At 46.0% G+C, this 16,976-nt stretch overlaps 1 protein-coding gene across 10 annotated transcripts in view; it reads left to right on the top strand.

Moving 5' to 3' along the window:
• SLC22A18 (solute carrier family 22 member 18) overlaps positions 1-16,976 on the top strand; it is a 140,124-nt gene that overhangs the window by 45,831 nt on the left and 77,317 nt on the right. For all 10 annotated transcript variants that reach the window (XM_039536179.1, XM_039536185.1, XM_039536184.1 and 7 more), the window contains one exon: positions 389-521. In XM_039536179.1, the coding sequence (XP_039392113.1) occupies positions 389-521 (133 nt within the window). The remainder of the gene's footprint in view (positions 1-388; positions 522-16,976) is intronic.

Here is a 16,976-nt window from a genome sequence, read left to right as displayed (position 1 = left end):
CTCGCAGCGTGCCGCCGTGCTTGGGGCGGCGAAATGGCTAGAGCTGCCCCTGGCTCTGAGCCAGAACTTTTACACTGCAATTAAACAGCCCATGAGCCCAAGTCAGCTGTAGACATATCCTAAGTTTCTTTGTTGATCTGGCCCTCAGACTTTTAGTGCAAATAGTAGAAGTTTGTGCTTTTAGATGAAGAGGGCCTGGGGTCAGTTCCCATTCAGTGGGGCATTGCATGAGGATCTGGCTCAGTGTTACAAGGCCTGACCTCTGGAAGAGCTCTGCCATTTGCATTTGTGCATGGTCACCTCAAGAAATAGATTTATCATTCAGACTCCGGAGTATGTTTCTTTTAGTTCAATGTTCCTTATCAAGTTTCTTCAAATATCTGTGTAGGTGCTCAGATGGTCATTACAGATCTGACTACTCCTGCTGAGCGTGCAGATGCATTAGGGAAACTTGGACTTTGCTTTGGAATAGGAGTAATCATTGGATCATCCCTGGGTGGGACACTCAGCACAAAATTTGGGTGAGTGGTTGAGTTGTTTTTTACTTCTGTCTTGCAGTTATAACAATTGATTCAGCTGCTGAGGGGTATTTTGTTCTCCCCTCAGTTGATAATGTAAAAACATAAAACTCTTTCCTTATTCTTTGGGTGCAATTTTCAGCTGCCGCTGACTGATCCTGGGGCTAAGTCAGCCCCTGGCACAAGTTAGAGAAACCCTGTGGCTGCTCTAACTTGCATTGGCTATAATGGTTCCGTATGGGCCATTTCACAGGGATCAGCAGAAGGCAGTGCACTCCAAATCTGGCACCTCCCCTCCCTGGAATGCCTTCCATGCCCAGCGGCCCCGATGGTCCCTGTACCAAGGGTCAGGAAGGGTTGGCAGCTCTACACCACTCCAGGATAACCCCCTGCTGGGGAAATACTCAGCCCCTTTGTGCAGCCCTGAAGGCACAAAGATATATTATTAAGGGCCAAGGATCAATCACTTTGTCATCTGTGCCACTGTGTGTCACTATTGCTTGTTTTAAATAAGCCTTCTTGTAAATCCCCATTTCTGCAAGCTGGGCTAATATGTCTCAGTTGCTTTACAAGCAGGAGTTATTAAAAAGCTACAAGCAATCCAAGTCCAGCTCTAGGCTTGTCCCCGAAACTCCCTAAGCATTGAGGGCTGTGTGCGTTGTGGAGCAACTTTACAGGGTATTAAGTGCTATTTAAAAACAGTGTTGTTATAGCTTTAAATCTCAAGCAGGGTGAGGCTCACAAATCACAACATTCTTAGAGGGACGCTTAATGTAATGTGGGACCTTAGGGAGGAGAGCAGAGCTTAAAGGGGCCTGGAGAGGGGGAGTACGACAAATGAGGCAGTCTCCCCTCTCCAAAACAAGGATGCGTGAGTGTAACCCAAACTTGTCAAGTGTGATCATGTCATTGTAGGATGACAAAGCAGTAGAAAACATCATGTTTGATATTCTACAGTGCAGTGAAAATGCTGCTAAAATCTCTGTTCTGTATCTACATATTGGTAGCATTCATTTCATTTAAATGGCACAGTCAATCTGTGGAACTTGTTGCTAGGGGATGTTGTGAAGGCCAAAATTATAACTGTGTTCAAAAAAGAATTTGAAAAGTTTGTGGAGAATAAGTCCATCAGTGGGTATTAGCCAAGATGGTCAGGGATACAACCCCATGCACTGAATGTCCATAAGCCTCTGACTGCCAGATACTTGGACAACAGGGGATGGATCACTCAGTAATTGCCCTGTTCTGTTCATTCACTCTGAGGCTGGCTGCAGCAGCTGGCACGCAGGGTGCAGCACACACTGAAAGCACTGCCGCTGCATGCTGCGGCGCTGTGTGCCAGTAGTGTAGTCAAAGCCCCAGCGCAGCGCGCGCCCAGCGCGCTCCGCGCCCGCCCTTCATGGGGGACAGGGGGGTGGAGGCTGGGAGAGAGCTCCCGCTGCGGCGCGCTGACTACACTGCGCGCTCAGCGCGCTGCCGCGGCAGCGCTTTGAAATGCAAGTGTAGCCACAGCCTGAAGCATCTGACATTAGCCACTGTCAGAAGACAGGATACTGGGCTAGATGGAGGGTCTGACCCAGTATGGCTGTTCTTATGTTAAATGGCTTTGAAAAGAACCTCAGTTGTGGTTTTTGCATCCTCACAACTTCAACCCTGAAAGGATTTATCTTAATTCTTTGTGATCTTTGCCTATAATTCAATGCTACGTATTTGAAGCTATGATTTAGGATGATCCATTGTTCAGCAGTTATACAGTTCAATTAATGAAAATTGGGAAAACCTCTAATTCAGGGGTTGTCTGGATTTGAAAGGGCAAATAGTTATCACTGGATGTGGATATGTGATACTTTTGCATGCTCATAAGTGGATTTTCTCACTCAGTGTGCTCATTTTGTCTTTCCACAAGCATTAATTGCCAAAAAGCAAAAATTGTCATAGATTCTCTGCTTTAATCATGATTATAGGTCATGTGTGCACTTATATAAACAGAATGCCAAATTTGGATGGAACCTTCCTTTAGGGGAAATTGGCAGGATTGTGGTTTTTTCATTTTCCTTTGGGTATCTCTCAGCCCATCATTTTCATGTCACTGCAAGTGTGTGTGTGGGAACATTGCTGGACTTGTTTAACTAGATACCTCTGTGGCTCCCACCACTTACTATACAAGCACCTTTCCATCTTGTGCTTTGATGCTACATTTTGTCTGTTTGTCAAAGACGTTTTCTGATCTGTGATGCCTTTCATTCAGCACTATCAGCCACTGGTTTGAAAATGTCCCCTAATAATATACCAGCTACTAGTCCACATACTACAGTACAGAAGAGGTGTACTTAAAAAGGGAAGGGATTGGAACACACTTTTGCCATACGATGTTTTGCCGGTAATGCACACTAGAGGGCGCCAATGTTTTGAAAAGATTGCTGGACTACTCAGGCTCTCTTGCCAGTATGGGATGTCCCGGGAAAGGGGTGACTTCCAGGGTTCTCTGCTCTGACTTCAGACTCCTCATCCCTTTTGGACTCTGAGAGGCAAATTCTGCAATGCCTGTCCCTACTATTAACTGTCATGTGTTGCCTCAGTTAGACTGTCTTCTCTGCTCATTTTGCTCTTAATTCAAAGATTTGAATCTTCCAGGGCAAGACTTTAAAAAGCAACTTTTTTCAGATCTTGGGTGCCCAACCTGAGACACTTTAAAGGGGTCTGATGTGCAGAGAGCACTGTCTGAATAGCAGGCCTCTGAAATGTGTCTCATGTTGGTCACTCAGAATCACTAGTCACTTTGGAAAATCCTTGGCCCTTATTTTTTGAAAACTTTGGACTTATCTACACATGGTTATATCTGATTAACTTCCCCTGGTTAACTCCATGGGTGGACATGCTTATTCAGGTATACGAGTGCTCCCAGAGCAAAACTGTGGCCAAAAGGGCTAAAGTGATCCTTGGATGTATAAACAAGGGACTCCTGAGTAGGAGTGGAGGAGTTATTTTACCTCTATATTTGGCACTGGTGCAACCGCTGCTGAATACTGTGTACAGTTCTGGTATCCACAGTTTAAGAAGTATGTTGAGAAATTGGAGATGGTTCCGAGAAGAGCCAGAAGAATGATTGAAGGATTGGAAACCATGCTTTATAGTGATAGGTGCAGGGTGCTCAATCTCTATGTATCTTAACAAAGAGAATGTTAAGGGTTGACTTGATTAGAGTCTTCAGTACCTACGTGGGGAACAAATATTCGATAATGGGCCCTTTGGCCTAGGAGTTTGAGGTTTAAGAAGATCCAGTGGCTGGAAGTTGAAGTGAAACAAATTCAGACTGGAAATACGGTATACATTTGTAACCGCGAGTGTAATTAACAATTGGAACCATTTAGTAAGGGTTGTAGTGGATTCTCCATCACTGGCAATTTTAAAATCAAGACTGGGTGTTTTTCTAAAAGAGATACTGTAGTTCAAACAGGAATTATTTTGGGGGAGTCCTAAATTCTGTGTTATACAGGAGATCAGACTGGATGATCACAGTGGTCCCTTCTGGCCTTAGAATCTATGAAACTACTGGGAGTTAATAATGAATAACTCCCTGTGTAGACAAGCCCTTACACTAGCAAAGGTGAACTGGAGCCAGTTCTGGTAAAATCACTCCGCTTTGATTTCAGCTCTTAAGGAAAACTCTCGAAGTTGTTGTTTCACCTCTATCCTATGGAGGGCAGCTTTGGCTAACAAGTCTTCCTTGGTAGCTGGCCGCTTCTCGGCATCTGTGTGGGAACATACTAGCAAGAACCTTATCCAAGGCCGTATGGTCCATGACACTAGGAATGATAGTCTGATTTTTAAACAAAAGGTTTAGTGCTGGAGAATGTGCACTATTTATTCACAGGCTAGCTACATCACAGGCTATAAGCATGAAGTATAAACTTTTCCACCCTGTGCCTCACTCCTGACCCGGATTGAAAATATTGGGTTTGTTTATTCTGGAGAAGAGAAGACTGAGAGGGGACATAACTGTTTTCAAGTATATAAAATATTGTTACAAGGAGGTGGGAAAACGATTGTTTTCCTTTACCTCTGAGGACAGGACAAGAAGCAGTGGTCTGAAATTTCAGCAAGGGATGTTTAAGTTGGACATTAAGCACTGTAACAAATTGCCTAGGGAGGTTGTGGAGACTGTCATTGGAGGTTTTTAAGAGCAGGTCAGACAAACACCTGCCAGGGATGGTCTAGATAATAGTCCTGCCATGAGTGCAGGGGGCTGGACTAGATGACCTCTCGAGGTCCCTTCCAGTTCTGATTCTATGATGATTTGTGCTCTGAGGATGAGGGAGTAGTCCTGCCTCTATGCTAATTCAATCATTGTCCCTGCTAACTGTAGTGGTGAATTTTGCAATGTGAACACTTCTTCAGTAGCAACAGAACTAAGACCACCAAACAGCCTTCTAAAAATCACTACAGACCTCGACCATGTTTCAACCATCAGCTTTGAGGTGCAAGGCTCCATGTCCCATTACAAATCAACACAGCCATCCATTACCATGGAAATGCATCAGTACAATTAAATCCCACCAATTGGTTCCTAACCATACCCCGAACCTCTTCATTTGTTGCTCTGGCAGTGAGGCTGTGACATGTGCTAAACAGTTCTAGTACACTGTGTCCTCCTAACATTCCATGTTGGTAAGAGAACGCTCCAGTTGTATTTTTATTGGCATAATCACTTAAGCTTTCACAAGCTTTCATTTTCTAGAGAAAAATGAATACAGTCCCCTTGCCATTAAGGAACATGCTTTGTTGTGATATCACAGAAGAAGAATGTAACGAGTTTTATGCATTTCCCTCCTCAAAGCTCACCAATGTTCTCTTTTTGCTGTTTACAATATTATTCATATTTCTGGTGGTTAAATATTTGTGTGCTAGGGAGGAAGATGGAAATAATTGGCCCTATTCCTCAACTGGTATAATTTGGGGTAGGTCCAGTGTAATCAATGCTGAGGATCTAGTCCATTATGCTTTATACTCCTATAGCAACTTCAGTCTGTGCTTCTCAAAGCACTTTGCAAACATTAATCAATTTGTCCTCACAACACCCCTCTGAGATAGGGAAATATTTTATCCCCATTTTGCAGATGGGGAAATAGAGGCACAGAGAAACTGAGTGACTTGTTCAAAGTCTGACAAGGAGCTTGACACAGGGTCCCGCTTCCTGACCCACCTCCCTCTCCAGTCCTAAACTGGAGTCAGAAGCCCTGTCTTTGCTCCTCTGCAAAATGCTAAACTTGTTTGCTTATCACCTAAACTGCATGAAGCTGTAGCCAAGGAGCTGTGATGGTTAGAACTGGTGGTGGCTTTCCGGTAGCATCTGGATGGATCTCTTGTCACTTAAGGGATGTGCTACTGTATCACTTTGCTGGGGATTCTCACCTCACAGCATAGCCCTTTCCACCCACCTGCATACAAACAATATACAAACAGGTGAAGCATGGCTGCCATTTAGCAGCAGCCAGCAACGTGGTACAACAGTTTGCAACAGGAACTGAAGGATGTTCTATCCACTGGAAACATGGGACAGGACAGGGGTTGCTTTTAGAAGGTAGTTACGCAAACCAAACTTTAGCTAAGAGATAGTGGTCTTTAAAACAGTGCCATGGGAAGGCCAGACCCTCAGCTGGTATAAATCAGCGTAGCTTCATTGGAGCAAGGAAGATTTACACGAGCTGAGGCTTTGGGCCAGGGTCTTTAATTACGACGAGCAGTCAGGCTTTACGTTCCTTGGAATTGTTTTCATTTTTTTGTATTTATTTTTTGCTACTGTCTTCTTCTGTTCACCCGCCAACTGGATTAGAACTGGGTAAAGCCAGGATACAAACGCCTAGATGGAACAGGGCGGTTCGGTAGCATAATATTTTGTTTTATGGGGCTATTAAGTTAGTATGAAGGAATGAGGTGGGAATAGTTTCCAAAGGTGGAAGGCTGAGCCTGGGTAGTGCAATTACATAGACTTCATCCCTTCTTCTGGGACTGTAATTCATGGCAACCAGTCTCTCTTTTAACAAGATCATAATGAAACCTTTGCTTCGTGACCCTGGCTTGGCCTGCTCTTTACAGAGAGGGAGAGGTTTCTTAATCTTAGTGACTTGTTTTTAGACCTAAATGTCTTGGAACAATTATTCTGTTGAATTCAGGATGTTCCTGGCCAAACCCCTTTGGTCTCTTATTAAATGTTATTGCAGTGGGGTTTTGGCTTGCCTTTTTTTTTTTGCCATGCTATTCTTCTTCTTCCTCAAGGGGGGAAGAAGGAGGGTGTTTGCCAGCAGTAAAGAATCATATTTCTTTCCCGTAATGTTCCTGTGGGGAGTTTTGTGAAATTTCTCGTTGCTTCTCGCTTGTGGTGGAGGAATGGAAAGTCTGTGGGTGGTTTAAAGGGGTGAAGATGGGAAGCAAGAATTGGAACATGGCAAAGGGTCATGGGTCTGCACTCTATTTCTAGACAATAGTGACCATTCTGGCGGCTGGAATCTCTCTTGCTCACTTCCAATAGGAACCCTGGTATTTCTCAGCCTGGGATGATGATGTTGATTAGCGAAGCAGCTTGCGTTGGTGACAGCTGGCACAAACATTCCTTTGTTCTTTGTCAAGCAACTGTGGAGGGTGAGTTCCTTGTGGCTGATGTCCAGTCTGCCAATAAATTGTATTGTACTGGAATCTCAGCGCAGGCTTGTCATGGTAGTTCCTGCTCCCTGCCACTGCACAGGAAAGGGGGAGTGAATAATGGGCTGTTTGTCAAGTGGAACTATGATGGGAGTTGAAATAGAGACTCCTTTGGAGCTGAGTTAACTCTTCAGAGACTGCAGATGCATGCGGTCTCTCCTCCACAGCATTTATTTGGCTGGCAGTCAGGGCAAACCAGGATCCTAAGGGTTAAAGCAATTTGCACCAAAGTGCAAGTCTCTTTCCTTTCTCTGTTCATTTTGCCTGGTGATGATTTGAATCTTAGAGGCTGTGGTCTCAATATGACTTTGAGGGCAGCATTAGTCCTAGCCTTTTGGGGAAAGAAAACATGAGTAGCGTCAGCTCTGGCCTCTTGGGGTAGGAGAGGGAGACGTGGGGGCTGGCTTCTTTAGGGGGCGGTAAATGTCCTTGTTTTCGAAGCCTTTGCTTATTAGCATGGGAATAATAGTACACTGAAATGGTTTAAAGTATCAACATCTATAACCATGAGGCAAGACTTGTGTCTGATGAAAGCAGCTTTGAATGTAGTCATGGGCAGAGAGAGGCCTCTTGTCGACCTACTGCTGTCTAAACTGAGGATTAGATCAGTATAACTGTTACTCTAGAGTGTGGATTTTTCACCCCCTGAGCTACCTAGTTGTACCAACCTAATTTCCTAGTGTAGAGGAGGCCACATATTAGAGTTGCCAGCCTGGCTGTGCTGAGTCTGAGGGGATTTCCTGCCTTCTCCTCTGTAGTCCACAACACCTGCTGACAGCCACCCCTCCCTGGGTATGGCTACACTGGCGATTTGCAGCGCTGGAAAGCCTCCACCAGCGCTGCAATTAGTAAGTGGCCACACCTGCAGGGCACTTCCAGCGCTGCAACTCCCTGGCTGCAGCGCTGGCCGTACACCTCACTCAGCATGGGGAATAAGGATTCCAGCGCTGGTGCTGCAGCGCTGGTCATCAAGTGTGGCCACACACCAGCGCTGTGATTGGCCTCCAGGGTATAAGGATGTATCCCAGAATGCTTTTATAAATTACTCTCTTTGTTTTGTTATGCAGCCTCTCTTTGTTTTGTTGTGAACGAGCTCCGTGCAGAGCTCCGTTGCCGTTGCCGCTTATCTAAAAAACAAACAGAGCTCCTGTTTGCTGTGATCATCTGTACCTGGCTGTAAACAATCAAATGAGAGGCAGGCAGGGAGTGAATGAAACAGCGGGGAGTCGTGTTGGCTGCAGGCTGTTTGCAATTAAGAGTTAAGACTAAGGGGTTGGAAACATGTTCTGATTTTTCAAGTCAGGAAGCTAAACACACAGTGTTGGCTCTAAAAATCCCCTCTCTCTCTCCCCCCACTCCCTGTCACACTAGACCCCACTCCACTCCCCTCTTTTGAAAAGCATGTTGCGGCCACTTGAATGCTGGGATAGCTGCCCATAATGCATCACTCCCAGCAGCGCTGCTAATGCTGCAAATGTGGCCACACACCAGCGCTGGTAGCTGTGAGTGTGGCCACACACCAGCGCTGCTCCTACACAGCTGGATGACCAGCGCTGCAAACCGTAAGTGTAGCCATACCCCCTGTTTGATAACTCTGGCATTTCAGATAAATGTTTCCTCTTTCCAGGGAGCTACCCAGCATGAATGAGGCTAAGTGCAAGATAAGAGACTGCTTCATTCATTCACTAAAAACCTAGCTCCTTGGTGGGGCTGTTTCAGTTCATGCAATGGAAGACCCAGATGCAGTGACTGCAGAACCACAGCACCTTTCCTAGGAAGAGAGCTCACAATCATGGCAACACCATGCCTATTTCTTTAACAATCCCACCCTGGTGTTTTTTACAGTCCCATCCATGTCTTTGATACTGTGCAATACAGTTCAGCTTTATTTCATACCGTGTCTTTCAGACTGCACCCCAAAGAGGCATCAAATGCTATCAGGTAATCCCATTTGAGACAACAGCTGGTGAGGGGAGGAAAAATTAAGGGGGTGTAGGCAAGGGAGACAGAGCAGAGATGGAGTTGCAACCTTTGGATGTTGTTCTGGGTTTCAACCCCCCACATTCTGTCCAAAGTTCAGTTGCAGGGTCGGGTATAGGCTCATCTCGGGCGGGAGGTCGTCAGCTGAGCTTTTTAACAGCCCGGGGCCACAGAGGGAACTAGTGTTCACACTGTGATTAGAGCTCAGGAGTCCCAGGTACCCTGTCTTGTGTTCACACTGCCGCTCTTGGTCTGGGTAACAGGTTTGAGTGGAAATACCAACCTGGCTGGCCCGCATCTGCCAAGCGGAACCCAGACATTGTGCGGGTTCTTTTGGGCACAACATGGTGATGCGATGTTAGCTAAGAAGAAGCTGCTGTCTGGTGGGAGCCAACCTCAGTGGGCAAGAAGAAGAGAGCAGGCCAACTGTTTCCTTATGTGGCTGGCTCTCTTCTGCCGCCCAGGCTTCAGAAATGGGACACACCAGGGTGTGGGTATGTTTGAGGACTGGTGTCATCATATAGATCAGTTTGAGTTTTTCCATCCCTCGTATTCTTGAAAACTAGCACAGAGAGTATGTAATGCTTTCCAGATCTGCGAATCCAATAGCAATATGTTACCTACCTAAGTGTATCTGAAATCATTCAAATGGTGCAATACCAGTCAGCAGCATGGGAGATCCCAGCCTGGCTCTCAGCCCCTGGAATGTAAAAGGCTGAGTTGTCAGTGAGTGCAGTCCGTATCACTTCATCGCAGGCTCTGTGTAGCTAAAGAACCTGTGTACCATCGACCTAACCTCTGTCTGGGGTAAAGGTGCTGCATTGTAATTATATCAGGGGAAGGAAGACTGGGAAATGGAGAGAAATGTGCCAGGGAGTGAAGGGAAAGGAAAACCCTTAATCTTTTCCAGCCTATGCCACTGGACAGGAAAGTCCTGCTTTGCAGAATGGGGGGTGTTACGCTTGCATTCAGAAAGTGAGCAGATGGAGGGTGAGTGTAGCAACCTTATTTTAGTGCCTACCCTGCAGCCAACAGACAGTGTGTTTCATAGGGTGCTTTTGTGGAGTAATTATGATATTTAAGCAGCTCCAGACCTAGGCTTTGAAAATGGAGCATCTCTTGGAGGTTATGGGTCACACTCGGGTATTTGTCTGGAGATAGTTTTCTTGAAAGCTATGTCGATAAGGCAGCAGTTGTGAAGCCTTGTTGCAATGGAAAGAGCTAGAAACCTGGAAATAATAAAAATGTAATTCCCAAGGATTATATGGAAAGACCAAAATACTCCTGGCTCGATTCTGGTCTGAAAGTTGATGGGAATAGCATGCAAATATCAGAGAGTACTATTTAACCCTCGATATGCAGGCTGTGCAATATTCCCCAGTGTCTGCTCATTACTCACTAGAGCTACATCTGACCTTCTCACTAATGGAAAACTTCATGACTGGACTGCAACTCTGGCAGTGTTGCTAGGGCTCAAATGGAGGGGGAAATACTGTTTCTTTGTTAAGGCAAAACAGCGAGGAAGGAATGGCCTTGTGACTTAGGCCCTGCACTAGGACTTGGGAGATCTTGGATCAGGGCCCACCTCTGCCACAGGCTTCCTGTGTGACCTTGGGAAAGTCACTTAATCTCTGCCTGCATTCCCTACTTGTAAATGGGGCTAATAATACTTCCGTTGTGTATTTAACTGTGAACTTTTTGGTGCAGGGATGGCCTTTTACTATGCGTGTATGCAGTGCCTAGAAAAATGGGACCTTGTTCTCAGTTGGGGCTTCTCCATGCTACCGTAATACAATATTTACTGCCTGAGAGGGAAGGAGAGAAGTTGAATTGGGAGTCCTCCTTGTTGAACATTTAACATTGGAGCCCTGGGTTTTAGCCTCCCTGCTGCCATCCAATTCTTCCTTTCCTTTTAGTCCACTTCTGTTCCCAGGCTAAAGCCACAGTAGTATTTGGATAAGAAAATGAGAACTGTGTGACCCTTAGTATGAACTGCATTCAGCTTGAAGGGGTCAGCGCAGGTTTTTGTTTCATCACAATTCCCTTATGAAACATTCTTGTTGGCCAATACACCAATACAGCCTCTAAAAACTGTGTATACCAAAGGTATGTGAAACATCCAGACCGTGAATACTTTCTTTGCCTTTGGGGGCCAAAGAGGTTTCTGAATTGCTTGTCTCCATGATCACCAGAGCGTGTGGTGCCTGTTGAAGCTTGTCTTTTACCTGAATAATGACATGCCACAACAACAGGAGGAAAAAAAATGTGCTTTGAGGTGTAAGGAGAGACTGATTCAGTGCAGCATTTGTATTGCAAAACCCTTTCACTCCTGCTGTGGCCAAACCCTGCCCTAAGCTGAGCTGGTGCACTGGTGGGAAAGAAGATATAGGAGTCTCCTCTCTTCCACCAGTCACAGTGCATTCACATAGCAACAAGACAGGAATCCCACCTAACTCAGCTACTGTGGTCTCAGGCACATGGCCCCAAGGAAGTGGGATCCAGGTAGGCAGGGCCGGTGCAAGGATGTTTCGCGCCCTAGGTGAAACTTCCACCTTGCGCCCTCCCCGCACCCCCGCCCTGAGGCGCCCCCCCTCCGCCCTGAGGCGCCCCCCCGCAGCAGCTCCCCGCCCTGAGGCACCCCCCACCCCAGCTCACCCCTGACCCGCCTCCTCCCCGAGCACGCTGTGGCTGATTGGCGCTGCAAGCCTGGGAGGCAGGAGAAGTGAAGCAGCTCACCCCTGCCCTGCCTCCTCCCCGAGCATGCTGTCGCTGCTTCATTTTTCCCGCCTCCCAGGCTTGCAGCGCCAATCAACTTAGGCGCCGCAAGCCTGGGAGGCGGGAGAAGTGAAATAGCCACGGCGTGCTCGGGGAGGAGGTGGGGCAGGGGTGAGCTGGGGCGGGGAGTTCCTCTGCATGCCGCCCCCACCCCGTACTTGCTGCAGGCGGCCCTCCCCGCGCTCCCCTGTCCCAGCTCCCTCCGCCTAAATGCCGGCGGCGACCGGGGCGGCCGAAGATCCAGCCGCCGCGGTTGCTGCCGAAGAAAATGGCGCCCCCCAAATCCTAGCGCCCTAGGCGACTGCCTAGGTCGCCTAAATGGTTGCACTGGCCCTGCAGGTAGGGTGTGTGACCAGGCCCTCAGCTGGCTAGCAGACCTGCTACTGTGCCGTGCTCCCTTGCAGAAGCATACTGTTCTGTTTCCAGCACTCCCTGGCTTGCCTTGAACGATCCTGCCCTGCCTTAGGAAGGAGGCTCTTGAACTATACATTAAACCTCACCACGCCTCCATATGCTGCTGATGAAAGTAAGGGCAGGATATCACTCCTTACCCTCTGTCCTCTAGTGTATCGGGAATGGCTGGTGTTTTAGCACTGATCATTACCCCAATGTGCAGAGGGTCTTCAAACTGCAAGCAACCTGATATCTCGTGAATGAGGGAAAAGGCACAATGGAATAGGGTGCAGTTTCAGGTTAAATTTTGTTTCCTGGCTTGTGTAGATTTGGGTTTAGCATAGTCTAAGGCAGGGGTCTTCAAACTGGGGGTCGTGACCTGCCCTCAGTGGGGTCACAAGATTATTACGTGGGGGTTGTGAGCTGTCAGCCTCACACCTGGTGGGGCTGTCAGCTTGGGATCCCCTCCCCAGCTCCATTCCCAATCCCGCTTTGCCTCCTGCATTTAAAATAGTGTTAAATATTTTTTAAAATGTAATTCATAAGGGGGGTTGCACTCAGAGGCTTGTTGCATGAAAGGGTTTGCCAATATAAAAAGTTTGAGGACCACTGGTCTAAGGGGGCGGCTGCCTAAGAAGCCACATATCCAAGGGCTTTGCTTGAATAGCAGTGAGGTTATTCTCATTCTCTTCCACCTCTAAGCCAGTATACAGGCTTCTGGACACAACTGGGAATTTAAATGCACCTGCCTGAGATGGAAGGGACAGGGACATTGGGGAAGAGACTGGCACAAAGAAGGGATTGCCTGAGTTGCTGGCAGTGGCTTGGTGGAAGGATGGGTATGGAGTGATTATGAAGGCAGCAAATCCCAACTTTGCATAAGGTACCATTACCCCCGTGGCCATCCCTCTCCCACATTTGGAATTGCTTCAGTGCTGCAAGCATCTCCTCCCTCCTCCGTATCTCTCTGCAAAACCCACTTCTCTGTGAACCCTTCCTTCACCAGTCTTTCCATTTTGGATACATACAGTAGCTTTATACTCATGTCCTCCCCTCGCTGTCAGTGTCTGCATTGGTGATGGTTCTCGGGTCACTGGACTGAGTTTACTTCTCATCCCCCTCCCTCCCACATGAGGAAGACTTGTTTGTGCATAACTGGGTATCAGCGCCCTGACACCGCCCGCCTGTGAGCCTCCCAGGCAGTCTTCTCTGGGCTTTGCCAGCCCTCACTTTGCCTTGCAGACTAACAATAGCTGTACCCCAGTACCCAAGTTCCTTTGAGGCAGTGCTCTTCAAACTGGGATACGCGTATCCCTTGGGGTACACGAGCTCTCATCGGGGGTATGCAAGAAAAATCCTGTAATGGTGGACAACACGTTTTATTTAGTCAGACTTGGCAGTCTAATCATAGATGTATTACGACCCTATCTCAGATGGGGGTACATGGTAGACTACATTATTTGGAATGGGACACACAGCTTAAAAAGTTTGAAACCCACTGCTTTGAGGCATTCCCTGTAGTGTGCAACCTCTTATCCACTGAACGCTCACACAAATACCAGGTTTGCTGTCCCCCAACGAAATACAGTACACACAAACCAAGATGAGTCAACCCAGGATCAGCACTTTGCATGACACCATCGCACGGAGATATATTTATGGTGAAAACAAAAATAAGTTTCTTATGAAAGATTCAAGTGATAGTGAGTTAGAATATTGGAAACAACAGGCTACATACAAAACAAAATCATAACACACTTTCTAGAGAGTAAACGTAAGTATCAGGATAACTTCCTGTCTAAAGAAGTTTATTTCACCCAACATCTTTTGTATAAATAGCCACCAAGGTTAGCTGAGATCCCATTTTCATGAATGTAAATGCACCACCCATTTATTTCCTAGGAGCAGGATAAAAGGGGTGTATCTTCTTTACCTTCTACTTCTATCCCCAAAGTTCATTGCCTGTACTCAGGGGCAGGCTTAACCACTGGTGGCTTAAATTTCCTGTGTGCTGCTTCCTTGTTGATTTCACATCTCTCAGTTGACTTCAATAGTATCCATTGTGTTAGTTTACAATGCTTAATTTACCTCTCCACGGAGACCGAATAAACATCTTTTGTCTGACAGGAAACCAATTTGTCAACTCTGTCTTAACACCAGACTTTAAAACATATTTTAAAGTCCTGGGGGGGCGCAGATATACTAACTCCTTACATAGTATCTGTACATACATTCCACAATGCTATTACTGGCCAGTGTGATCCTGGCTTTCATTTAAGACCTCACATGATATTCTTGGTGAACCAGAATGCACGTACCAGAATCAGGACATTCCTGTAACACACTTGCCAGCTGGCATTAAGGTAGGGTGACCAGACAGCAAATGTGAAAAATTGGGATGGGGGTGAGGAGGTAATAGGAGCCTATTTAAGAAAAAGACCCAAAAATCGAGACTGTCCCTAAAAAATCAGGACATCTGGTCACTAAGGAGTTATTGGGTCATAGCACCTCATCCCATCACGTTGGAGCTAGGATAGGGGAGTGCATGTGTTAGACTGTAAATTGATTAGAATGAGAACCTTTCATTTTATAGACTTGTAAAGCATAGTGCATCTCTGTGCCCTACATAAATAAAAGCAGTGCCCCGGGTTTTCAAAAGTGACTAGTAATTGATTATAAGTGCCTCCATTTCTGGATGCCCAAGTTAAGACACCTTATGGGGGCTTGATTTTCAAATGGTGAGTGCTCAGTACTTTCTGGCACTCAGACCCCTTTAAGATGTCTCAAGTTAAGCACCCAAAATCTGAAAACTACTTTGGAAAATGTTGGCCAACATACAGTTTTTGTCTCTCTTACATATAGTATTACTTAATGTCTGATTTGAGTGGTTTTTTACATGTATATTCCTTTGTGATCTGTATACAGTATTAGCTTTCACATTCCCAGAACATATTCCATTGTTTTCTGATGTCCTAGACAAAAACATTTGGATTGAGATTGTCAGTACAGAATGTGGCTTTCAGGCCTTTTGTGTGTGCTCTGTTTCATTTTTATTAGATTTGACTGTTTTTTCTTAATAATAGGAGATATACCAATCTCCTAGAACTGGAAGGAACCTTGAAAGGTCATCAAGTCCACCCCCCTGCCTTCACTAGCAGGACCAAGTACTGATTTTTGCCCCAGATCACTCAGTGGCCTCCTCAAGGATTGAACTCACAACCCTGGATTTAGCAGGCCAATGCTCAAACCACTGAGTTATCCCTTCCCCCCTTGTTACCTAGGGGCCTGATCCAAAGCTCATTGAAGTCAATGGGCATGTTTCCTTTGACTTCAGTGCACTTCAGATCAAGCCCTAGGTAAACAAATTTGTGGTGTCGGGAATGAAACAATCCATAAGCTTTAGAAAAACTTGCAGTGTATGTTTTAAAGAAACAATAGCAACAACAAAAATACTGTGGAATTTCATGCTATAGGAGATGAGAGAGGCAAACACTGTGTCTGGATTTAAAAAGGAGTTGTGCCACTAAAAACATTTGTCTTTAAAAGCTGAGCAAGTAAGAGAAAGAGAGTCTCATGCTTCAGAGCTGAACCTTATTTTCTGCAGGGGTCAGGAAGGAATCTTCCCAACATGCAGAATTGTGCAACAGATTAAGTGTGTCATGAGTTGTTTGTGGTGTCCCCTCCCCCTTTTTTGTGTTAACCTCTGAAATATCATGTGCTGACCACCATCAGATGATGTAAGATAATGGATGGGCTGATCCTTTATGGCAAATCCTTCCTAATAAGATGCTGGAAATACCCCCAATCTACCAGGATTTACTTTTCGTGGTAGAAGGATACCTACTTCTAAAAGCAGTTGTTGGTTGAAAAGAAAAATTGAAATCATTTGAGGAAAACCTTCAATACATTTCAAGGAGTCTGTACTATTAATATGTCCACACCTTGTGGTTGATGACATGTAGAGTACGTCTATACACAGTAGAACAAGATGTGCAGCAAGGAATCTCAGCCTGGGTCATCTGATTTAGGCTTGCACTGTGGAGCTAAAAATAGCAGGGTAGATGTTTCTGCTCAGGCTTGAGCCCAAGCTCTGAAACCCACCGAGGTGGAGAGTCCCAGAGCCTGGGCTCATCTGATCCCAAATGTCTACACTGCAATTTTTATCCCCTCAGTGCAAGCCCTGCTAACCTGAGTCAGTTGACCTGGACTCTGAGACTCCCTGCCATGGGGTTTTTTTGCTTTGTAGATGTACCCTGTCTCATGATTGATGATGCTCAGTCTCATGCTTGACACCACTCCCAGGTGTGTTCTTATTGCATAATTCTGTGTGAACTTTTGTGTCCAATTGCTCAAGTATAATTTGTCTATATTTCCAAAAGTTGTATCACTTATGTTTTTCACCTGGATATTGCACAACAAACTTTTCCATTTGCAGTCTGCAGGTCTCAAAGACTCTGTGAAGACTTTCCTGTACACCTGCAGGGGCTTGGATTTTCCTGGACAGGGATCAGATGCCGATCGTTATCTAATACAATAACTAGAAATAGTCCTTGGTCTCAGAACATTTGGCACATAATGATGAATGGACCAGGTAGCCATGGAGCTAAAATG

Source organism: Mauremys reevesii, linkage group 4, assembly GCF_016161935.1.
Source record: "Mauremys reevesii isolate NIE-2019 linkage group 4, ASM1616193v1, whole genome shotgun sequence".
In the NCBI taxonomy this organism is placed as follows: Eukaryota; Metazoa; Chordata; order Testudines; family Geoemydidae; genus Mauremys; species Mauremys reevesii.
Note: the sequence above shows the minus strand (reverse complement) of the source record. Positions and strands in the feature narration are given on the sequence as shown.